This window comes from Psittacula echo, assembly GCF_963264785.1.
Source record: "Psittacula echo genome assembly, chromosome: 2".
NCBI lineage: Eukaryota > Metazoa > Chordata > Aves > Psittaciformes > Psittacidae > Psittacula > Psittacula echo.
The window spans coordinates 60,892,378-60,916,638 of record NC_137737.1 but is presented as its reverse complement, the minus strand read 5'-3'; the positions used below and the strand labels follow the sequence as shown (position 1 = coordinate 60,916,638).

The window sequence follows — 24,261 nt, the reverse complement described above, 5'->3', positions numbered from 1 at the left end:
GCTTCCTGCACGTCTGTTTTCATCTAGACACTCTGCAGCAGACGCAGATGTTCCTGGGGTACCATGCTCTGCAGGTGAAATGTGGGGGAGCACACCCCTGTTGTATAAAGATGCTCTCTGGGGCCTGTCAGCCTTGCTCTGTTCCTCCAGCTCATCACCAGATGTCAGCAATGCTGCTCACATCCACTCTGTCCCATCTACCTCATTGCTCCTGGCTGCAAGGCTGTCGTTTGGGCTTCTGGGCCGCCTGGGCTTGGGCCAAATGCAAGCACACGTTTGATAGTAGCCTGTGACTTCTTAAATTTGCTCCTATGCCTGGACAGCCTTAGTCTGATTCCTGAAAAATACTACAGCAAGTAACTGAACAGTTTGCAACTGCCTGGATACATGCAGAGTTGGTAAGACCAATTCTATGTCCTTCATTATCAGGTCAAAGGGCCTGTGGGAAAAGAACAGAAAGAGCGGATGTTCTGTGTCTTAAGTATCTCAATTTCATGCTCTTTCACATTAGATTCTCAAAATGAAATTAAGAAAAGACAATATAGAGTGAACTATTGTTAAGTGAGAGCAGAACTAGTCAGAAAACCTTACTTGGAGTCAGTTACCAGCAGTCATACTGCAGTGACACAAAGAGGGTGTTACCTGGAGGTCTGTCCTGCACTTTTCTAGAGTTGTTAAAGACTTCCATGAAGGAGCGACATCAGGCTTATTTAATCTGCAGCTGTGCTGGTTGAGGTTACAGACCCAGCTGCTGCTAAGGCAAGCAGGACAAATACCAAGTTCTCCCCTAGAATCAGCAGAGCCCAGCTGGAAAAGCCTTAGTAAGGCCTGACCTGCTAGAGATGGTGCAAGCTGAGATGTGCAGGAACAAACATGCCGCATACTGCCCATGACCAGCTGCATAGAAAAGGCACAGCTGTTGCGGCATGCACAGATCAGAATCTGATCTGTAAAGAAGTACCACTCTGATTTGCTCTTCCAGAGGTGTGGTGTTCATAGCATAGAGGGCAGGCTGTGGTGGGAGCAGAGGACATCAAGAGTGGTAAGAAGACAAGGAAATGGCCAACAAAAAGCATCTCAGGGATCTGGAGCTGTATATTCTGAAGAAGAGAAAACTGAGCAGTGACAAAGTAACTATATCTAAACATGGGAAAATTGCATGAGCATATGTCCTGTGAGAAAAAACTGAGAGAGCTGGGACTGTTCAGCCTGGAGAGGAGAAGACTCAGGGGGATCTCATCAGTGCAGATGAATACCTGAAGGGAGGCCACAAAGAAGGGGGAGCCAGGCTGTTTTCAGTGATGCCCAGTGGCAGAACCAGAGGTAATGGGCACTAAATGAAACACAGAAAGCTCTGTCTGAACAGCAGGAGACATATTTTCACTGTGAGGGAGATTGAAAACTGGCACATGTTGCCCAGAGAGTTTGCTGAATCTGCCTCCATGGAGGTATTCAAAAGCCATCTGGACAAGGTCCTGAGCAACTGGCTGTAGATGGCCCCGCTTCAGTGAGGGGCAGGGGTGGACAAAATGACCTCCAGAAGTCTCTGTCCACCATCTCTGTATAGTCCAATAGTAAGGTCTGTGCCTGATATGAGCCTTGCTTCTGTCAAGACATCACAGCCGCACATTATCTAGATTTTCTGAACTTCAAGTAGATAATTTTGCAACATTACCCTTGCTTTTAATCTGTTTAGTAGCTATATTGCAAGAATGCCTAGAGGCCGTGACTAGATTTAGTCCTGTTGTGCCAGATTCTGCGTACAGATCGTAAGTGGAGCAGGTAGAGGCATAAAGTTAAGGCTGCATAGCAGTTTCCATTAGAAAGACCTGATTTCATTTGCCAGTGAGTTATTAAACTTTAACGGTTGCCATTGTGGTTTGCCATGCTGTGTGCCTATCGCAGACTGAACTTTTCCCATTACAACTACAGCAAAAATTAATTGGCCTGTACTTAGCCAACAGCCTGTGTACCATGCTCTAGACTCCCCACCTTGGAAGAACATCTTACAGTGCAGGAAGGAGAGCTGGCCCAGATGTTCCTTCTTCTCCCTAGTAGTATGGGATCAACTTTTCCCAAATTACCAACCTCTGAGTATCCCATTTTGCAAGGACGTTTTTAGATGCTGATACTTTTCTCCAGAAAGCCTCTTCCTATGCTGATCAGTTTGAAGTTATGCCAGATCCTCCATGCTAACCAGGCAGGTCATGTACCATCTTCAGCATAGATGCTGTGTCCGAAGTGTCAGGCGTTGAGCAGGAAACTTCACAGTCTTGCCTATTGACTTTTCCATGCTCACATTTCCAGCAAGGATCAGAGGAGGAAGAGGATGGAGCTTCAGCAGTTCTGATGCAGAAAATAGACAAGAAGAGGGCTGGGAAGCAAAGGCGGCTGAGGAAGATGGGCCAGCTCAGGCAGTGATGTGATGGAGAAGATGGGACAGGCTGGTCTGTAATTGCTTAAGGGCACTGCTTGCAGAGACTGGACTTGAATTCAGTGCTTGGGACCCTGCCTGCTGAGACTCAGGACCAAGTGCTGAGGCTGATAAACACGGAGCTATGACCCAGCAACCCCAAAACAGAAGGGAGAGAGCAGGTCTCCTCCTGAGACTCTTTTCTACCTGAGTGTCTCATAATGTATCCAGCAAGGTCCTGAGAGGTCCCTCCTTGTCAACAGCTGAGAGTGCAATGAGACCAGGGGCTTTACAAATTGCACATGCAACTGATATTTCTCACGTACCTGGTGTGTTGGATGGTGTATCTTCAGGCATGTTAAGGGAACATACCAGCTACTTGCAAGTGGCGGATGGAGCCCGATAAAATGGCACAGAGTGGCTCCCGCAGAGAAGGCGTGTGGAGAAGGAGAAACGCCCAGGGAGCCTACTGAACAGCGGAGGTCTGAGCCTCAAGTGGAAGCCATGGAAACTGCATTTCCACTAGACTGAAAATTTGTGGAAGATTAGGTACAGGATAAAAAATTGGGAAAGCCCCTGGAGGCCTAAGGGATAGTAGAGTTATCGTGTGCAACCTGGACCCTCACCCTTCCAGTTTGGCTCATCCTGCAAGGATGGTGGATGTCGAGCTCTCAGTCTGTGTCTTGTTTAATGTACGTACTACAGTATAATATTTGCTTTATTCTGCCTAAAACCCTTCTCCTTCCACCCCCATTCCTTCAACCTTTTCTTCTCTGGATCTTTGCTATACAATTTGGCAAATGAATTTCTACCTTTCTTTAATGCAGAGTCTCATGAGACAAACCAGAGCAGAATAAGTTAGCAGGATCCTGAGTACATTCCTCTTCTGTGGGGGTTTGGCTCTCCAGGGTCAGGGCCAACTTAGATGATGTCTGTCCTTGGGGAACCTCAGCAAAAGCATGCCTCTCTTTGGCTGAGGAGCTGCTTTTAAGCTCAGGCTCTGACCCTCAGGCTCTGTCCGAACTAAGCTGGAAGCACACCTGATCTTGTACCTCCCTCATGCTGACAATGGTCCCAATCCACTGATTTGACTTTCTGGCTTAGCCTTGGACCTGCCTCACCACTTGGAGATTTGCTGGGTGATCACTGACTAATGGTGACCCTGGTTACCATCACCAGATCTGTTCTGCTCACCTCTCTTGAGTCTTGTGGGACTGCACCCTTGTCAGTGAAGACACTGCCCTGCCTGCCTTGCTGCAACTCTTGCTTCCTGGCCCCCCCTTCCCTGTTGGAGCAGCCTGCTCTTGCTTCTCGCAGCATTTAACTAAGGTTCAATGTTTGAAGAGAGACAGGAGCTGCGGGTAATGCAAGTGCATGATCAAGTAATCAGAACCTTAATCTTGGACATATACATAGGTACTTGCAGCGTATAAGCCATTGATTTGCAGAGGCCAGTACAGAAGCTTGTGTTATTGGCTTCAGGAAGGACCTGCTGCTTTGGGCACAGGCAGTGATCCTTCCCTCTGGAAGCCGTAGTTCGTTCTCCTCCTTTCTCAGCTTCCCCAGCAGGGTCACTGAAGATTGCGCTTTCTTGTTGCTCTCAGATATCTTGCTAACTTGTATCAGAGTGCAAGGTGTGGGTTGGAGGTTACATGTAAAAGGCTCACGGAACAAGTGATCAAACGACAGTTGCTCAGGAGTTCGCAAGTTGCTTGCATAGCCTTGCTTTGGACCCTTTTGAGTACAGTTCTTGAGATCTAGTGGCTTGTGCATGGCTACAGTTTGTTTTCTCCATGGTTTAACAAAGCAATGGAATGAACCCAAGCTGTGCCTGATGTTGACTCCAACTTGAAGGTTCCTTTCCCACAGAGACATTTGGCAGATGAGACTGAAGAGCTGGGCCAAGGACAGATAGAACATGGATGTTGATCTGCAAACCTTGAGCGTGTCCCTTATCATGTCACAACTGACTCCTAAGGTGGGATTCATCCAAATTCTAGTCACTGACAGCTGCCTTCTCAGCCTGAAAACCATGTCCTCATCCTAGAGTAGGGTCCAAATGGCCTATGCCCTGTAAACACCTCCATCTCTTCCTTAGTGATCTAAGGGCCATCAGTTAGTGGGAGGTGCCTGCATCAGAGTGGTGAGAGGATCTCTCTTGCCAGGCCTGAGTTTTATGATGCAGTATCTGTGACTGGATGATTATTTTAACATTGACTTCTCCACATATCTGTTTCTGTGGCTGGGTGTAAGGCAGCTTTTGCCACAGACGGCTATTTCCTCAAGACTTCAAGGATGTGCCATAGAGAATGGCATAAAAGACACAAAAGAAAGAGGAGGCTCTGTGCAGGCCTTTTGTACTGATATCACAGCCGGGGATCCAGATTGTGCCTGTTTGTTTGGTGGAGGAAGGCTGAGTACCACACTGTCAGCCTGGTGGGCCCATTGGCCTCGTTTACATGCTCCACACAGGATTCAAGTGCCCAGCCCCATGGCTGGACTGTCATGTCCCCCACAAAACACATGATTAAGGCTGCAGCAAAGTGGTGCCCAGAGCTCCTTGGAGAAAGAGTAGAAGGTGGTGGTGTTGAAATCTGCATGTTCAGAGAACCTGAATAGCTAAGCAACCAGAAGTACTGCATCCCTGGTCAAAGGATGAGTGCAGGAAGGGGCCCTGAGAAGAGGACTACCCCTAGGTGAGAGCTGAAGGTCTGACATGTAGCTGTGCCACTGAAAATGCAGCTGAAGTGAGTTTAGACGCAACTTCAGCTTCGGCATTTCTCAGCTTCCAAGTGCTTTACGTAGTAATCCAGATACTGATTCTCTTCTGAGGCAGGGCTTTAGTTTGCTCGATGTTCAGCATATTACAAGCCCAGTAAGCATCTCATTGTGGACATGAGCATAACGTAAGTGCTCCATTTTAGCCAGGCCGTGCATCACAGGACATGCAGCAGAGCAGGGCACAGCTGTGGAGCTCTCGCCGCAGTTCAGGAGCACTCGGCTTGCGCTGATCATACTCGCTCTGTAGACGGAGTGATGTGCATCGGCAGCCAGTCGGGGTACTCGTCTGTTGAGCAGCGCGCCGGTGGGAGGGCAGAGCCCAGGGGCTTTGTGCAGCTGCAGCGCAGCGCGGGCAGGTTCGCAAACCACGGACCCGGCTGTCTGAGGCCGCTCCGGTGGCGGACAGGTCTAGGCAGGCTGAGTCGCCTGGGTGGGAGCTCCCCGGTGCGCCGGGCTGCGGCCCCGCTCAGCCGGGCCTTAGCACCGCCTGCCCGGTCCTGTCCCGACGGAGCCGAGCACCGGGAGCTCCCCGTGGTGCGCGGCGCCGAGGAAGCAGCAAAGGGGGGAGGCAAGAGAGCCTCAATCACATCTCGGTTTTCAGCTACCCTCTCCCGCTTTGGCTCGAGTGCGTCTCTGGGCGACCCGACAGCCTCCCTCGGCCCCGCAGCGCCCTCGCCCGCCGGTCTCACGGAGACCCCGCTCCGAACCCGCCACTGAGGCTCCGGGAAACGGGCTCCGGAGCCTGGAAAGAGACAAGCCAGACCCTGCCCGACGCACCCTCCCGGCGCCCCGGCCGGAGACGGGCGGTATTCCGGCGCAGCGCGGTAGCCCCGAAGTGGCGGGGCCGCGCCCGGCTGCCGGGCCCGGCTACTGCCCGGCAATGACCGGTCCGTCGGAGCGTTGGATCGCGCCCGGCGCCCCGTCCGCGAGCCACTTCCTGGCGGGCTCGGCTGTCAGGAGCGCCGGCCCAGGCCGGCTCCGGGAGCCGGTGTGGCCTGCTGCAGAGTGGGCCCAGCTTGTCCCGTCCCGTATGTTATCCTGGGCCCGGGAACGGCCCGAGGACGGATGCGCAGAGCGATGTGGCCTGGCCCCGTCCCGTCCCCACAAAAGCGCCCTTGTGCTGGCCCCGTAATTGCTAATCATCAATCACCATTAATAACAGCTGATGAGGCGGGAGGGGGAGGTGCCTTCCCAGGGGCCGGCCGCGCCGGGGATAGCGGGGAGTCTTGCCCCGCCGGAGCGGGTGCTGAAGGAGGAACTCGACCGTGATGTGCGGAAGATGGATGAGAGCAGAGGGCGACACCCCCGCCCGCCTTCCCTTCCCTCCCCTCCCCTCCGCGGCCCGGCCCGGCCCCCCCGCGGCGGGGCGGGCGGGCGGGCGGCTCCGAGCGCGCCTCCACTCCGCCGCGCCGAGCCAGCGAACGGGCGGGCGGGAGGCAGCTCTCGCCGGGCGCCGGAGCCCACGGGAGGCGGCGGGAGCGGGCCGGGGCCAGGGCCGCAGCAGCGGCGGGGCCCGGCGGCGGCGCGGCGAGTTGGCGGCGGCCCGAGCTCGCCGGAAAGTTGGTGCCGGCTGAGCCGGCGGCGCCCGCTCGCCATGCAGAGACCCAGCGGCCAGGGGACCGCCTTCTCCATCGACTCGCTCATCGGGACGCCGCCGCCGCGGTCCGGGCACCTGCTCTATACCGGGTACCCCATGTTCATGCCGTACCGGCCGCTGGTGCTGCCGCAGGCGCTGTCCCACGCGCCCCTGCAGTCGGGGCTGCCGCCGCTGGCGCCGCTGGCCTCCTTTGCCGGCCGCCTCACCAACACCTTCTGCGCCAGCTTGGGCCAGGCCGTGCCCTCCATGGTGGCTCTCACCACGGCCCTGCCCAGCTTCTCGGAGCCACCCGACGGCTTCTACCCACCTCAGGAGCTGCCTCCACCACGTGCCAACCCCGACGCCGGCTGCCGGCGGGGCGCCGAGGGTCTAGAGGCAGAGGAGCTGCCCCCGGGGCGTGACAAGGGACCTCCTGAGCCGCCACTGCACTTCCCGGACCCCTTCCCTGGCCTGGCAGGTAAGAGCAGCGCAGGCCAGCCCTGCCCGGTGGAGAGTAACTCGTCCGAGGCGAGAGCCGGCCCGCCTCGCCCCGCACTTACGCAGCCCCGAGGGGCACCACGGCGGGCAGCACCGCCCGCCCGGCCCCTCTCCGGGCTCTATCCGCCTCCTCAGCGGAGGCTGCTGGTGAGCGGCACCGTGCTCGTCAGGACAACAGCCGTGGAGCCGGAGGCTCGGGGGACCGGTGTTCAGTGGGGCTGCGACGGGCCGTGGCGGCGGAACCTGCCTGCGGCTGCGTTCCCGGTGTGTCCTGTCGGGCCGAGCCGGGAGGACGGGGTCGGATCCTCTCCGTTCCGAGCCGGCTCTGCAGCGCCCGCAACTTTCGCGGGTGGGAGACAAACTCTGCTCGCTTTTTCCGGGCCCGGGGGGAGGGAGAGCCACCAGAGCCGCCGGTCGGGGCTGCCGCCTCGGCAGGGCACGGATCGTGCGGCGGGACCGGAGCGGTGCGGTGTCCCGAGGCTGGAGCCGGCCCGGCGGCCCGGAGCTCTCCGAGGTCCTGGCAGCTGGCCCTGCGCGAACGAGGACTGCGCGTAGCCCGTCGCGCTCGTCCTGGCATCGTTTGCTGCAGCTATGGTGCGGGGCTACGCCTTATCCCCGGCACGATGCAGCGTCCCGGGCGGACCGCGGGACTGGGGGATCCCTCGCTAGCCCGCAGCTTGCCCCGCCCGGGCGCCGTCGTGCTGCGGCTGCGGCTGCCGGCGCTCCGAGCCCCTGCGCGCGGCCCGCAGCCCCTCTCCCCTTCCTCTTGGTCCACTGCTCCGTGCTGCTGTGCCCGCTGCCTTCGAATCGGCTTTGCCCGACGGCACGGACAGGCGGCGGCTCTGCTCCCGCGACCTCCCTCGGTGCTGGCCGGGAACGGCTCCCACTGCCGTGGCGGGGTCGCGGGGTCCTCGCCTTTGTAAGGCAGGCATCGGGCTCAGTTACTTGTGGCTCTGTATTTCTCAGCCAGCTCCAGCTCTTGTTCTCTTCCACGTCCGCTCCTGCAGCAAGGGGCTTGAGGTGTCCCTTCTGCCACGAGACTGAGACAAACCAACATCTGGTTCTCTCTAATGTGGCCTGTCCTGAAAGCTGTCTCCCCTGGTCGTACCTCTGAGATCCACCTTTGTCTTGCAGGCTTCTTGGCATGGATGCGTGCTGAGAAGTCTCTGCTGCTTTTTGCAGTGCTTGGCTGTTTGTTCTCCATCTCCATTTCGTCTCTCCTGGATAAGCCTGAGTCTTTTCCTTGCCCTGCCTTCTTGTTCTCTCAGAAGACTGTTTCCCTTGCTCAGGCACCTCTTAAACCTTTTCTCTTAGCAGGATTGCTGGGGCATTTTGCCTCCCCATTACCTGTGTGGGTTATCAGGCTTTGGTGCCCCTCTGGTGCTCCCAGGCCTCTGTCCTGAGTCAAAAGCCCAGTGCGATCTCACTTTTGTTGTGGAAGTGTCCTCAGGGACAGAAGTGCCCTGACCAAAACCTGTATGCAGCCTGTATGACCACGTCTTCCCAATCTATGGGGAAATGAAGTGCATTGTGCTTGATTTCCCTCCGTGTCTTCTCCATAGCTAAGCCAAACATTTTCTCTTTTCCCGAGGGACTCGGATGAACTGTCCAAGCCGTTTCTGGTATCGAGAAATCATCTCTCTAATACTTGTCCTGTTGTGCCTGGCTCATGTAATGGAAGGAAGTATGTCTTGCTACTCCTTTTCATTTGCTGCTGTCTACAAGCGCTTGCTTGCTTTGAAGCCAGGAAGTATGCTTGTCCTTCTGCACAAGATGTGCCAATGTGTACGTAACTCTGTGGCTTGCTCTGCCCAGGTCCAAGAGTATTTGTCAGGCCAGGTGTGCCCACCTTCTCCTTTACCTAATGTTTCTCCTGACTGTACCAACTGAGGCCCTTAGAGATGGACAATAGGGTTTGTTTTTCCAGTCATCTCTGATGAAAGTGAGGATGATTGCTGTAGGCTTTCTTCACAATTAAGGAAGAGAAAGACGGAGGCACCAAAAACTGTAATGCAGTTTGCCTTACCACTATCTGTGTCCCTGGTCGAAAACAGTTGTTCAGGGAAGAGCAAGAGAGCACAACCTTTGCAATACTTTTTAAAATTACACATAAAATTGCCTACCATCCAACCACCTGCAGTTTAGGAGCTTTCTGAGCCAGGTGTTGTTTCTGTACATTTAGTAACCTTTTGGCCAATTCCTCTTCTGTGACCTTATCTAGTCTCCCCTGGAGTCCACCAGAAAGGAGAGATAAACTTTGCATCAGCCACATCCTGGGGCAAGGTGTTCCACAGATCTCTTATCTGTAGAAGAATCATGTGAAGAAGAAATGCCTCCTTTTGTCTGTTTTGCTGACATCAAGGGAGTTATACCCTAAAGTGACTATTTCTGTCCCTGGGCTCCATTAGTATCTCCATCGTGCAGGTGTCTATGGAGACAAGATCAGTTGCTTGCTGGATCAGCCAAAAGAGTCAATGCTCTATTTTAGGGCCTCTCTCTGCATCTACTATGTCTCAAACTTGCTTCCAGCTGTTGTTACACTTCTTGGGGGGGAGGAGGCATGTGGGGAAACTGGTGGTAAGAAGCAGCAAAGCTTTGAGGCTGGTTTGTTACTACAGCTGCAACAAAGACTACAACTCCCAGGATAAAGGTACTCAACACCCCCAGCTCTCCACACCTCTCCTGAGAGCATGTTTGTTCCTGAGCTGTACCGGTCTCCACCAAGATCCAGGCAGCAGCTTGAAGACCCTCTCTTGGGTTGATATAGTAACAGCACATTCAATCAGAGACAAGGTGAAGTTTCATGTTGTTCCCTGTGATCATGACAAACAGCTCGTGTGTGCTTACCAACACAGGGCTCTTCTGGCTGTCACAACACACATTCTTGAACTAGGACCCTCGGATCCTGCTTGAATAATTCTGTCACCTGTGACACCCAGCTCTCCTCACCATGCTTATCATGATCGAAATCACAGAATCATAGAATAGTTTCAGTTGGAAGGGACCTTTAAGGTCATCTAGATCAACTACCCTGCAATGAGCAGGGGCATCTTCAACTAGACCAGGTTGCTCCGAGCCCTCTCCAATCTGGCCTTGAATGTTCCCACGGATGGAGCATCTACCACATCTCTGGGCAACCTGTGCCAGTGTCTCACCACCCTCACTGTAAAATACCTCTTATTTCTATCTAGTCTGAATCTGCCCTCTTTTATAATTTCTGTGGCCTCCTCTAGACTCGCTCCAACAGGTCTCTGTGGTTTTCCTAAGATCAGTGAACTGGGACTTCATGAAGAACAAAGCAATGGGTCAACCCCATTCTTCATCTCCTGCCTTCTTGCTGATTTTTTAAAGTCACAATGCTTTGCTTCGTGACAGCTTCACTTCCTGTTCAAAGGCCTTTAAAGTCTCAGTTAACCCTCCCACCAAATGGGTGGGTTCCCCTGCCTCCATTACTTCCTCGGTGGGGACATACTAGATGACTAACAGACCAATATACCAATTTTCTCTGTGAAAACCTCTGGTTTAGATGCTATCATCCTATAGTTCTGAGTTCCTTACTACAGACTCAGCCTTTTTGTAAGACACAAATGTGAGACGTGTTAGTCTGTTAGAAACCGCCTAAAATGTGGGGTCTGGTTAAGAAGAATGTATCCAGAGAGAGTACCTGTTTTACAAGTGACATGTTGCAGCTGGTAGCTCAGCCTTCTTCCAGTCTCTTGGGACACAGCCTCTCTTGTTGTTGGCTCTCAGGAGCCAACTGCCCCACCAGTACTGTTTGATAGTGTGGCTGCTGAGATGCTGCCCTCCACCAGTGGGGAAAGGCACCTAAGAGTAACTCCCAGTGAAGACACTGACGTCCTCATAAGAGCTCTCTTATCAGGCCTTATGCTCCAATGGACAGGTGGTACACAGAAATGAAAACTCTCCTTTTCTTTGTCAAAGTGCCTGTATGAGACTGTGCGCTGCCACCTGCAGCTAATCCTCACCCCTACAAGTACCGATTTTCTGGGTCTTTACTATACTCCCTACAACTATGGGAGATTTCTTCTCCAGCCCCTTGACCCTCAGGAAGAAAGAGGTTACCGTCTATTCTTCTGCAGCAGAATAGAGATTAAGGTGTTTCTTTTCCCCTCCATGAAGCAGGAGGAGCGGAGAGATGATTCCAGATCTCCAAAGCCTCCCACTCATTCTCAGGAAGTCACAGACTTGTTACAGAACCAGGAAAGGATGTGGGAGCTCCACAGCAACCAGACTCCTAAGAATGTCTCCTGGGCTCAAGCAGTTTCTTGCAGTAGCTGCTTGTGCAGCTTCAGGCATCTGAGGGCTGTTCTGCCTTTCTCACTGAGGTGAGGTGTCCAGAGACCAAGGTGCACATACCTGGACACTGCTTAGAAGCTTGTAGAGCTGCTGCTTCTTCTGCATGTAGGATTATATTGAGAGTGGCATTGCTTCAGGACCACCTCATTTCAGCAGCCATTCCTGCTGTTGGGTCAGACTTGGACCAGTTGCTGGTTTGTTCTAGTCTCAGCATGACAAAATAGCTTCATCTGCTTGTGCGTACCTGTGGATCCTCTACCACTCCATGACCCCTAGCTATGTCTCGGAGCATCTTCTCGCTTGATCTTCTGTGGGGCCTTTGTTTGAGCCCTTCTACTGAGGAAGTGACTGGCTTCCAGGCCTCTTTCCACTCTCCCACCCATGTTCTCCCTTGCTTCATGGCTGTTTAATCATTCAGGCAACAATCTGGGACACAAGAAGCTTGCAAGAAGGAGATTCATACCGCTATACCTGACCAGTATCCTGGAAGACAATGCAACAGAAGTGCCTGCAGTGGTCCAAGCACTGCCTCCCTGAGTGGCCTTGGCTAAGGTCCTGTGTGTTCAGTAATGTTGGAGGTCTCTATCCTGCCCCTCTGCACAGACTGGATGGGGAGGTGAGCCCTGAGCATCAGCTGCCTAAGCACTTTGTTTCCTTGTCTGTGCAGCTATGCTGTAGAGTATCATGGGCTTAGGGAGGGAGTGTTGGTGGTAGGACACCCCATGTCCTGTAAAGCCCCGCAGGGAGGTTTGCTGGGCTGGAGCCTGCTCTGGCTGCTGTTTTCCAGGACGATCCTTCAGCTCTGCTTGGCTGGCTTCGTCCTCGGTTAACAGCACTGATGCAGTACGATAGGACAGAGCTGAACTGAGGGACAAGGTGCAGACATTCTTTCCGGATGCAGAGGTCTGGACAAGCGCTGGCAGCGGGGCTGGGCTGTGGGATAGGGATGGCGGCAGCGGCTATGGTGGCTCATACCACAGAGCAGGGCAGGCTGTGGGCAGCGCGATGCAGCCCGCGCTGCAAGCAGCGTGGCCGAGAGCTTGGCTGGGGCCGGGATCGTTGCTCCTCTTGCGGGAGGGCGAGGGGCTGCGAGACTGGGCGGGCGCGGGGGAGCCACGGTCGGGGCGGGGGGAGGGGGGGGCAGGCCGAGCCGGCGGGCGCTGACGCTGTGTGCCCCGCAGACGGGAAGGCGTACAGCTCGGACGAGGAGAAGCTGGAGGTGAAGTCGGCGGCGACGCCGTGCAGCGAGCGGGAGGAAGAGAGCTCGGCGGGCGACAGCGAGGAGGAGCCCTTCCTGGACGGGACGGCCGCCGCCGCGCTGGGCGCCAAGAGCAAAGGCAAGGGCGGCCCCGCTGCCGAGCAGACCCCGCCGGGCTCCGGGGCCGGGAAGAGCCGCCGGCGACGCACGGCGTTCACCAGCGAGCAGCTGCTGGAGCTGGAGAAGGAGTTCCACTGCAAGAAGTACCTGAGCCTGACAGAGCGCTCGCAGATCGCGCACGCCCTGAAGCTGAGCGAGGTGCAGGTGAAGATCTGGTTCCAGAACCGCCGCGCCAAGTGGAAACGCATCAAGGCGGGCAACGTGAGCAACCGCTCGGGCGAGCCCGTCCGCAACCCCAAGATCGTGGTGCCCATCCCGGTGCACGTCAACCGCTTCGCCGTGCGCAGCCAGCACCAGCAGATCGAACAGGGCGCCCGGCCCTGAGCGCCGTTGGGGCTCTCGGACCCTGGGGCGGGCGGGCCGCCGGCAGCGGAGGGGGCCGGCGCGGCAGGGGCGAGGCCTGAGAGCCCGCTCGCACTCCTCTGTACATGTCCCTTATTTATTCCGTGTAAACTCTGTACATACGGCAGCGTGTCCGTCTGTCCGTGCCGCGGAGAGCGCGGGCCGCCTGGCCCCCGCGGGTCCCGGCCGCCAGCCGCGCCAGGCCGGGGCCGCGCTGCCCGCGGGCGCCCGCCCGTGTATAGCTGTGATTTCAATAAATTATTTTCTATGGAACCAGGCGACCTTCTTCCGCGGGGCTGCCCACCCGGCTGCACTGCACGGACGGGCGGCCGCAGCCAGCAGCGCCTCCTGGCCCCCGGCCCGGCAGCAACAGGGACAAGGGAAGGGGCAGAGGCCGCGGGCGGCGGCGCAGAACCTGAGGAGTGGCCGGGCAGGGCTGGGGACGGCGGGAGGGTCCGGGGCTCGCCCGCCCCTCTGCCCGTGCCGGTACCGGTGGCTGTGCTAGGAGCAGCAGTGGCCTTGCGGGCTCCATCGGCCCCGGTTCGGTACCGGTGCTGAGCCACGGGAAGCGGCAAAGAAGGGGAGGGGTTAGGAAGCGCCCGGGAGCATCCCCGGGGATCTCTGGCCAGGGCCGTCCGTCGCTGCACCCCGCAGCCCCTGCCGCCAGAGCCTGCCCGAGGCCAGGAGCGCACCCTGGGGTCAGAGGGACGCGTGCGCTGCCCCCGAGCTCCTGACACGGCTGTGTCCCCTGCCCCGCCCCGGGACAGCCGGTGTCCCTGGTCCCCCAGGCCCTGGGACAGGAGCGACTGCCACCTTCCCCCCTCCCTCGAGATCTGCTCTGCACAACGGCTGATTGAGCCAGTGCACAATTCGCCTCCCTAAACGCAAAGCCCTGCCCATCTCATGGGTCTCATGCCAGGTCCTGGCCTTTGCTGGCCGTGGACTAAGGCGAGGTCTGTGCCCGCAGCCCCCGGGCCCCTTCTCGATGCAGGCAGGATGCTTGCCTGCAGTCCCCATGCTGCCCTGGCACACTGTGCCAACTCTAAGCACGCTCAGCCCCGTGTACCAGCAGCACCTCTGAGGTCCAGTGATGCAATGCCCTCCAGCTCTTCAGGGCTGGAATTCTTGCTGGAAGAGACCTGCCTCGAAGCCTTTCCCTGCCTTCCTTAGCCCATGGGGAATGAATGGAGAAATCCTCCTGCAGCTCAGGTGCCTTACTGCCACTGAATCCTAAGGGGAAGGTAAGGGTTTTGCCCTTCCTTGTAAACCTCAGCCTGTCTCATCAGTACCAGTTCCTGCTTCTCTTACCACACTGCTGAGGCTCCGCAGCCATGAGCAGGGCCGGGATGGATGAGGCCCTGGTGGCACCAACAGTGTTTTCTTGCACCAGCCTGGAGCAGCTGCTGAGTCTCACTGCATTGACGAAAGAGAGGGGTTACAGGCTTCCTGAGCAGGGGCTCTCAATTCTAGGCCAGCCAGAGTGGAACAGTCTGCTCTTGAGAGCTATTGCATGAGATCTGCTTCTGAAGCCACTCATCTCAGATGGCTGAGCCCAACCCCTGAGGAAGTTCCAGTTTTGCACAGCACACAGCTGCATGCACAGTCCTGAGTCAACAATGTAAGGACCGTGTGATTTCACTGCTAACTGGGTGTCCAGCCATGAAAACCTCTGTCACTGGTTTTACAAACACCAGTCAGCCTAGCCTGTGAGGCAAGGGAGCTCTCATGCATCTGTGCTGTAGTAGCAACACTCTTCACAATCCCACCAGAGGTTGGTGGACAGAGAGAATGTGTTCTCCAAGGGTGTGGGACATGGTGCTGCTTGGATGCTGATTGCTCCAAGGTTTAATATGGAGTTTGAGTGACTGCTAGGTCAGTTAGGTGCTGGCACCCTTCCCTGGGAGACAGGGCAACTTCCCTGACAGCCAGAGCTGACTTCACCTTCCTAGGTGCCCTCCCTGATGATGCCACAGCAAGGGCTGCCTATCTGCATGCTGCCTGGGGTGAAGTGCTCCCTCCCTATGGCCAGGTGAAATCTGTTACTCTGGAGTGTGGACCCCATGCTCGGCTGGCAAAAGTGAGTCCTCCTGCAGAGCCCTGTACCCTCAGAGCACTGGTGGGTGGCTCTCCCTGCCCATCAGCTGCTGGCTTTGGCTGGCCTGAGTGGGGACAGCCACAGCTGAGAGCAGAGCAGCCGTCAAGACAAAGCTGTGCTCGTGGATGTGCTGGCTGGGTGCTTCTTTCCACAGAGATGTTTGTTGCAGGTCCAGAAACAGTGCTGCAGGACCCTTTCATGACCTGGCTTTCTGAGCACCTGCTGGGGCAGCAGAGCACATCTGGCTTCCTGCAGCTTCTGCCTCTGCCCACTGCACCACCGACCTGGAAAGAAGAAAGTCTCCTCAGGAACTGCCTGGCCTGGTGTTGTTCAGAGCATACCCAGTGTGGGCTTGGCCTGCTCAGGTATCAGCATCTGCTGGTGTTCACTCTGGATATGGGAAGGTAAATGTCCTCTGGCAGCTGACCCCAGGTGCCCAGTGCTCAGAGGAGCTGCCAGTTCCCTTCAGCATGCAGACAGTAGAGCTGCCTGCACCTGAGGACTACAGCTCAGGTATTCCCTGCTTCTCCCTCTTTGGATACGGGTTGTTCAGAGGCAGAGACTGCCGACGTATCTACACATGACTGCTAAAGGGGGTAACATACCATTTGCAGCAACTGCAATAGCTCCTGCACGTGCTGATGCACATACATCTGGGCCAGCTCTGGGGAGGGTGTGGGGAGGGCAAGGGGAGGCAGGATGAAGCAATTGTGCAGTTATAAACAGTGCTCTGTCACTATAAATGTGTCCACATGAGGGGTCTGTGCCACTGCAACCTAGCACAGCACAGCAGTATAAGATGAAGCACAGCACTCTGAAAGATGTCCACAGCTCCAGGGCTGGGGCAGGGACATTGAGAGGAGTTAGATTTTATTTTAGGGTCAGAGAACCCCCTTGTTCTCATTAGGCATTTCCAGCTGACCCTGTGGTTTGGTAATGCCCTGCTCCAGTGGCAGCATCAGTTTATTGCGTTCTTAACCCATCACACCACCACCCCCAGCCATGCACGCCATTGCCAACTTGAAACCTGTGCGCACATTTGTCCATGAACTGCTGTGAGAGCGGATTGGAGAACTGGAACTTTCAGCTTATTAGAAGTTATTTGGGGTTTAGCTATTTTTTGTTGCTGAGTTAGATCAGTCCCAGAGCCAGTGCACAATGCAACCCCACAGACAGTCATGTTAATGCAACTGCAGGTGCTGCAGCTCAGCCTGGTGCTGAGGAGGTGACAGACTCACTGCTGTCACCAGGGTTGTTGGAGAGCGCTGCAGAATAGCAGCGTGCTCCTTGCGCTGTGCAGAGCAGAGCTACCCTGTGGACCTTGTGCATTGCGATGAGCCCAATGCCTCCTGCACAGCACAAAGTGCTGTAACACACCAGTGAGTGCAGTGAATGCCACTGCCCAGGCTGCAGAAGGGGCTGCAGGACATCCCCAAATAAAAGATCTGCTGGGGTAGAGGGGCAGCATGCCCCATGAGGTAGAGCTATAGGTGCTGCATCAGTTAGACTGTGGAGGGTGGGAGGAGGAGAGCAATAATGAAAAACTGGGCAGTAAAGACAGAGCCTGGCTTGACAGAGCCATGTGGATGGGAAGGGACCTAAGGAAGTCTTCGCTCCAACACCTGCTCAAAGCTGGTCCCGTTAGATCAAGGACGCTGAGGAACACGGACAGCTGACTTCAAGTATCTCCAAGGATGGTGATCCCACCTCTTCAGGTCCCTGTTCCAGTGTCAGACCACCTTACTTGTATTTTTAAACTTGCATCTATTTGGAACTTCTCATGTACCGCCTTCTGCCTGAGGTCCCAGTTCTGGAGTAGGAACTGGTGCAGGGAAGGAACTCATGTAGAATCCCAAATGCACACACTTCTGCACATAAAGAATCATAGAATCACAGAGTGTTTTGGGTTGGAAAGGGCCTTAAATCTCATCCAGTTCCAACCCCCTGCCACAGGCAGGGACACCTTCCACCAGACCAGGTTGCTCCAAGCCCCGTCCAACCTGGCCTTGAACAGTGCCAGGGATGGGGCAGCCACAGCTTCTCTGGACAACCTGTGCACATGTGTATGCACACACAAAGGAAAATGTAGATATGGATGTAGACACATAAAGATGTGTACATACATGTACATGTATTTATTTATATGTTATGTTTATACATATGTTTTTATACATATATATACATGCATACATGCGAACAAGACTTATTTTGCCCTCATGAAGACAGTTTCATCATTTACAAGGGAATTCTCTCTGCTCAGGCCTGCACACTCATTTATCTGGACAATGGTTCTTAAAGAACTTGGGAAGGAGTGCTGAATGCATCCCATGGGATATTTATTCACTCAAGGGTCCCCTCTCAGGGAAAGGTTTCAGTGCAACAAAGGTGGCTTATGGTGTTCCCTAACAATGGGCTCGTATGAAGACTTGGTGGGCCACCACATGGTGCTGGTGCTCCAGTTGCTCACCAGTCAGCCTCTCCAGAGCTTGCCCAGCTGCTTTGCTGCTCTGCTGGTGGCTCACAGAGCAGTTCCCCAGGGGGCCTTTTTCCCAAAGCAGGTGTGCAGCAGGGGCCCTCCGACCCTGGTAGAGCAGACTTGAGGCAGGGCAGAGGAACACCACTGTGTGCTGCAGGGGAACCCATGCTGCTGAGGGCTGCCCTTAGGGAGCAGCTCACCATATGCTTGGCCTCGGTCAGAAATACCATGCTGGTGTCGTCACTGCAGGAGTCCTGCAATGCAATGAACCTGTACCCTGGTGGGAAGAAGTTGGCTCTGAGGGCATATGGGTAGGAGAGGCACAATCTCCCTTTCCACCCAGGAAAGGTTATGAGCTTCCCCAAGCTCCAATTCCTTTGCAGCCAGCTCCACAGCAGCACACAGAACTTAAGGTGCAGGTATGGTGGGGATTCAGTAGCTACTCTGGTCATGATGGCTTCAGCAGCAGAGTTCAAACTCCTGGTGGGTCCTTCTTCAATGCCAAAGGAAAATGACCCAAGAGCTGAAAGAAGCTGTCAAGGGCAGGCTGGATCTGGGGCTTGGGAGGAGAGAGGGACTGTAGCCACGCTCTGTTGTGCTTCTGCTTGCTCAAGTGCTGGGTGTGATATGAAGCACTTCACCAGACTGCAGTGCTTGAGGATCCCTTCCTATCCATGACTTCTGAAACCCTTCCCAAGCAGTGGGGTCCCACGTGCCTGCCTATGCTGGACCTCGCACAGCTCACCAGTTTGTGCCAGCGGCCTCAGCTGCCAGGCTGAGATCTCCTCAGAGGGCTTCGGGAGGACCTATGCTGTGGACTTCTGCAGGCCGGATACCGAGACGTGAATGGGCTCAGGGTGAAGGTGCTGTAGTGTAGCATATTGGTGCCATATCTTGGTAAGCACAGGCCAGGGGAGCTGGGACATTGTGTCACACCTCTGTCCTCTCTTTCAAACAGGCAGGGCCAATTGGAAGTGCAAAAGTGCAGACCAATAGTGTGATCCCTGCTCTGGCCATCTCCTGTAAAAGCACCTCCACAGGTACCCAGCGTGTGGTCCCCGTTGCCTCCCAGCTGGGTCGTACTGCCCCATGCCATGGCTGCTGCCCCCAGGAGGCTGTGTAAGCTCAGCTAGGGCTGTGAGAGGGTTCATGGCACTTGTCCTGGCCAGAGTCTGCTGTGCCCAGGCTCTCTGGGAAGTGTTGTAGACCTGTGGCATGGCTGGTTTCCACCCTGGGGCTGCACACCCTGGGTGTGCTCATGGCCCTTGCTCCTGCCCTGCAGCACCCACACCCTGCTGCAGCCACTGCTTCAGCTCGGAGGTGCGAGTGGTGCTGGCTGGCTGTGGCAGGGTCCTTATGGTGCTGCCGAGGAGCTGGTGTGGTCATTGCTGCTGCTAGGGGATGCGTCATGCAGGGACAGCCCCACTGTGCTCTGCCCTGGCACACCCCTGTGGTGTACAGAGCGGAGCTCAGGGTTTGCCTGTGCCCTCCCTGGCACCAGCGTGAACAAGGACACAGCAGCTCCTGCCTCTGTCGGATCAGGCCCAGGACCATGTGAAGCCTTGCAGGCTACCGTGGTACTGAGATGTGCTCAAGCAGCAGGATAACACTGGGGCAGGACCACAGTACTGCTGCTGGGGCCTGGCCCCACTGCCAGGCGGAGGCATGCTGTTTTTCCTAGCACGGACACTGTTGTTCAGCACAAACCCATTCCTCCTGGGGACACGAATGGCGTGCCCCAGCCCAGAGACCGCCCGTGCCCAGCACAGGCCCTTGCACTGGGGCAGCACACTGGTATGGGGTGGCAGCGCAGCGCCCCTTAAGGCAACAAGGGCCACTGTGGTGCCAGCAGCCCACGGTGACCACTCAGGAGCTGCAGTAAAGGGCTTTTTTCTTGGCTCTTTGGGGAAGCCACATGGAAGCTGCTGGTACTCCCTTCTCCTGGGTGCAAGAAGAGGGGAAGCCCCTAGACCCACAGCATCCATCTGCAAGATGTGGGCAGCAAGCAGGGCGCTGGGTCTATCTCCACGGGGCTGTGCACTCGCAGTGGTGCCACCACCAGTAGGACCTGGCCGGAGCTGTTGGTGCCCCGAGGGGGGCTGCACATGCCTGTGGGCACCATGCAGCCCCAGGGCTGTCCTCACACTGCTCTTATCGGCACGGCCGCCGCTCCCAGCCCCAGCGCTGGGGCTGACCCCGAAGGCAGAGCGTGGGTGCAGGCGAGGGGGTGGAGCGGAGCCCCTGGCTCTGGAACTGGCCTTGGAGCTGGGTCCAGGCTGTGCCACAGGCAGGGGGCGTCCCAGCGGGTCAGGGCAGGGCAGGGCAGGGCTGGGATGGGATGGGAAGGGAGGCGCCGGGGCTGGGCCGGGTGGGATCCTGCGCAGGAGATGATGTATGGGCAGATGTATCAGATCGCACAAGATAAACAAGCAGTGAATTTCATCAGGGCCCATCATGGCTTTAATTTGGCTGCCTAATGAGTCAGATCCAGCCGCGCAGATAAAAGTTGTCAGAGCCGCAGCCCTAATGAATTTCTTGCCACTTGTAATCAAGGCAGCTTGTCTGAGGGGGATGATTAATGGGCCCCAGAGGAGCTGCCGTCCCTCGGCTTCCATTCCCGCTAATGCAGTCGCCAGGAAATTAACCAAGCCCAGCACCGGGCTGGGGCCAGGGCTGGTGCAGGGCACCTATGTGTGCTGTGAAGAAGAAGGGGGCAAGGCATGAGGGGCAGATGTGGGCACAGGCAGGGGAGGGCTGGGACTGGGGCCAGGAACAGGATGGGGACCACAATACTGGCACATGTGGCTAGCACATGGAGATGAATTAAGGCACTGGAGGGGTTGGGGCCACCATTTGCAGCCACCATAGGAGATGCACAGGGAGGAGGCAACAAGGGTTTGGAGGGGACTGCTGAAGGTGAGGTGCCGGGGGAGAGCAAGGTCTCTTGGTGCCTCCCTTCCTTATAGCACTACCATACAGGCCTGGGGACCAATCCCTGTGCCCAGTACCAGTGCAGCGCAGAGCCTGGACCCAGGCACGGTAAGGGGGGATGCTGGAGCCCCAAAGTTTCACTTGTGGTGTGGCCTTGGGTGAACTGGCAACACTGGGCCTTGCTTAGCTAAAAGCTGGAAGAAGCCTGTGGGGTCACGAGTGGTGGAGCAGGGATCCATGGCTCTCTTCACTGCCTGGGGCTGTCTGCCCCCTTGGGGATAGATGACCCCAGTCTTCTGCAGCAATGTTTTTGCCAAGCAAACTACCCAGGCTCCTTGCTTGCTGAGACAGCCCATCACTCCCTGCCCATCTCTATTTCAACCCCCACCTTCGAACTCACTGTACTGTGCACAGGGACCAGCTGGCCCCAGCACTTCCGACCCTGCATTCCCCTGCCCAGCACACACCTCACCTCACCAGAGCCGTGCATCTCTGGGGCCGTGTCCCTACACTGTCCCACAGCACCTGGGGTTGACACATCTCCGCTCCCCACCCCAGCACTCTGCCATGTACACCAAGGGGCCCATCTCAGCATGGGACTACTGTAACCAACTCCCAGGCAGAAGGAGAAAGGGCTGAATGTTTGTCAGCCTGGGATGCAAATCCATCAGGTGCCAAGGAGCAGGAAAGAAGCAGAGGGGAGGCTGCACTGGAGGCCCAAAAGGCAGCACACAGAAAAGCTGGCCTGGCAGTAGGTGGGTTGCTTTATTGGTCTTTATCTCCTTGGCTGCAGATAACACACACAGGGCAACTCATGGCGAAGAAACAGTATATACAGAGTGTCCATATAAATATTTCCAATGTACATTTTATACACAAGTGACAGAGACGTTCCACAGCAGCGTCCAAAGCCTTGGGGTTCCAGCGCTCAGCTGCAGGCTTGGCCCAAAACCGAAGGGAGACGCTCGTCTCCACTCTCATCTTGCTCAGCCGGAGACCAGCCCCGCCTGGGCAGCAGCGGGAGCCAGCAGGGATGCTCTGATGGAGACACTGTGTATGGCTTTGGGGCTTGAACCTGGAAGGACAGTGACTCTACAGACAGACAGACACAGCTGGGGATCCCAAGGTGGCCATCCTCCTCCCGCTCTAGGTCACCAGGGAGGATGCAGGCCTTTGTCCAGGGGCTGCTTGGGAGATGAGCCCTTTGCATCAGCATGTGGGGAGTGATACAGCGAGAGGATCCCTCTCTGCACCGGAGAGAAGCAGAGAGGAGCACAGGGATGTAGTGGACAAACAGGCGCCTACTGCTGCCCCCTAACTCCCCATGGCACCAAGGGGGCACAGCGAGGCCAACACGGGTGGGAGGGCAGGAGGGGAGAGCCCAAACTGTTTGGGAGAGCTGGTGCAGCAATCACCCTCCCCAGTACCGGCTGTGCAGGGGAGGGCCGCACACCTCAACTGCCGCCAGCCCTTTATTATCTACATGTGTGTGTGGTGGGGGGCACAGAGAAGCTGCCTCTCCTCCCCCTGTACCGGTCATGAGAACAGGGTGTACGGGAGCCCGCAGCCCAGTGACTGTGAGGGAACCCTCCCGCAAGCTGACAGCGCTGGGTCTGCACAGCCCCATCCCGTCCCCCCCGCAGGTGCATGGGGAGAGCCCACAGAAACCGGTGCAGAGGAGCAGGCTGCTGGCTCCCCGGCCTCTTCCCAGCCAGAACAGCGGTCCCAGTGAGGGGCATGCACAGCAGGTGGCCCGGCTGTGCTGCCCTCAGACCCGCTCCTGTGGCCCTGGTCCCCTGGCAGGGCTGGAAGGCGGCCGTAGGGTGAGCAGGAGCTACACAGCACTGGGGCTGGAGCTGAGCTCAGATGGCACCACGGTGCAGGCATTGTTGTTGGCGTTGGTGTTGCGGCGGGGCAGGCTGGGGGTCAGTGTGGTGACGGCACTGTCGCTGGGGCATCCGTGCTGCAGCAGGATGTCGATGCACTCCTGGCTGCCAGCTCGCCGGGCGTAGGCCAGCGGGGTCAGGCCCCGAGCATCCCGGCTCTTCACATCTACTCCGTACTGTGCAGGAGAGAAAGCAGCCGGTCAGCGGCACCCCGTGGCCCCATGGGCACTAGGGTGGCACAGCAAGAGCATGAGCAGAGGCAGAAGGGCTCTGTGGTACTGGGGCGGGCAATGAGGGGGATATGGGAGGGTGCGCAGGGCAGTGCCAGGGGGCATGTGGGGCAACCTGCAGGAGAGGGATGGATGAGGGGAGTCCCGAAACCTTCGAGCAGGGAGGTGCTGCAGGGGGGGAAGCACTGGGATAGGGCCAGGAGTGCCGTGGTGGAGGCTGCGGGGTCAGGTCTTACCCAGATGAGCAACTGTGTGAAGACCACGTTGGCCATAGCACAGGAGAGATGCAGCGCTGTGCGCCCATCTCCATCCCCATAGGTCTCGTTCACTTCCTCCTTGGTGCCATGGGCAAGCAGCGTCACCACGAGGCGCAGGTCATCCTCTACCACAGCCCGCAGCAGCTGCTGCCCCAGCGGGATGTCCGACTGGGGCAGTGGAGCCAGGAACAGCTTCTGCTCGTACTTGGCCCGGATCCAGCGCTCCTTCTCCTCCCTACCGGATGGGACACTGTCACAGGTGGGCCGACCTGCCTGGGCCCCATGTGCAAAGGGGCATGCGTACCAGCACTGCCATGTTAGCAGTGAGCATTTGTCACACACAGGCATGCCTTGTATGTGCCCCTGCTGCTGACACCTTGCTGCCGTGCACCCCATGACATGGCTGTCACTGGGGTTCTGCTCCAGACACAGGCCCAACACACATCCGTCTCCCTGCACCTCCTTATAGCTCCCTTATGTACGCTGTGTGCTTACATCCACTCATGTACAGCAGAAGTGTCACAGAACGGTTTGGGTTGGAAGGGGCCTTAAACCTCATCCAGTTCCACCCAACCCTGCCATGAGCAGGGACACCTTCCACTAGACCAGGTTGCTCCAAGCCCCGTCCAACCTGGCCTTGAACACTGCCAGGGATGGGGCAGCCACAGCTTCTCTGGGCAACCTGTGCCAGGGACTCAGCACCCTCACAGGGAAGAACTTCTTCCTCACATCTCATCTCAATCTCCCCTCTGTCAGTTTAAAGCCATTCCCTCTTGTCCTATCCCTACAGGCCCTTCTCAAAGCCCCTCTCCAGCTTTCTTGTGGGCCCATTTAGCACTGGAAGCTGCTTTAAGGTCTCTCCTGACTTTTCTCTTCTATCCCAGACCTCACACTTACCACTGTGCAAAGGGACACCCACATCTCTGGGCTAGTGCCCCTACACGCTCTCCTGTGTGCCCACTGCGTGGCAGCGCAGGGACCGTCCCTGTCCCGGGCTCGTGTGTGGGCCATGGCCAGCGGCAGGAAAAGGTTAGCTGCCGCACACAGCAGCCCAGTGCCACGGGAGGCACGTTATCACTGC

General features: G+C 56.6%; 2 protein-coding genes across 4 annotated transcripts in view; one reads left to right on the top strand and one right to left on the bottom strand.

Annotated features, from left to right (window-relative positions):
• Window positions 1-6,788: 6,788 nt before the first annotated feature.
• Window positions 6,789-13,287, top strand: GBX1 (gastrulation brain homeobox 1; the record flags this gene model as incomplete). Its single annotated transcript, XM_080610539.1, has 2 exons — window positions 6,789-7,248; window positions 12,767-13,287. 2 exons carry the CDS (start codon window positions 6,789-6,791, stop codon window positions 13,285-13,287), a joined length of 981 nt encoding a protein of 326 aa, XP_080466665.1.
• An 8,307-nt stretch (window positions 13,288-21,594) lies between these two features.
• Window positions 21,595-24,261, bottom strand: part of AGAP3 (ArfGAP with GTPase domain, ankyrin repeat and PH domain 3) — a gene marked incomplete at its 5' end in the record, with an annotated part of 134,417 nt that continues 131,750 nt past the window's right edge. For all 3 annotated transcript variants that reach the window (XM_080639555.1, XM_080639556.1, XM_080639554.1), the window contains 2 exons: window positions 21,595-22,869; window positions 23,160-23,415. In XM_080639555.1, the coding sequence (XP_080495681.1) occupies window positions 22,642-22,869; window positions 23,160-23,415 (484 nt within the window). In that variant the 3' untranslated portion in view covers window positions 21,595-22,641. The remainder of the gene's footprint in view (window positions 22,870-23,159; window positions 23,416-24,261) is intronic.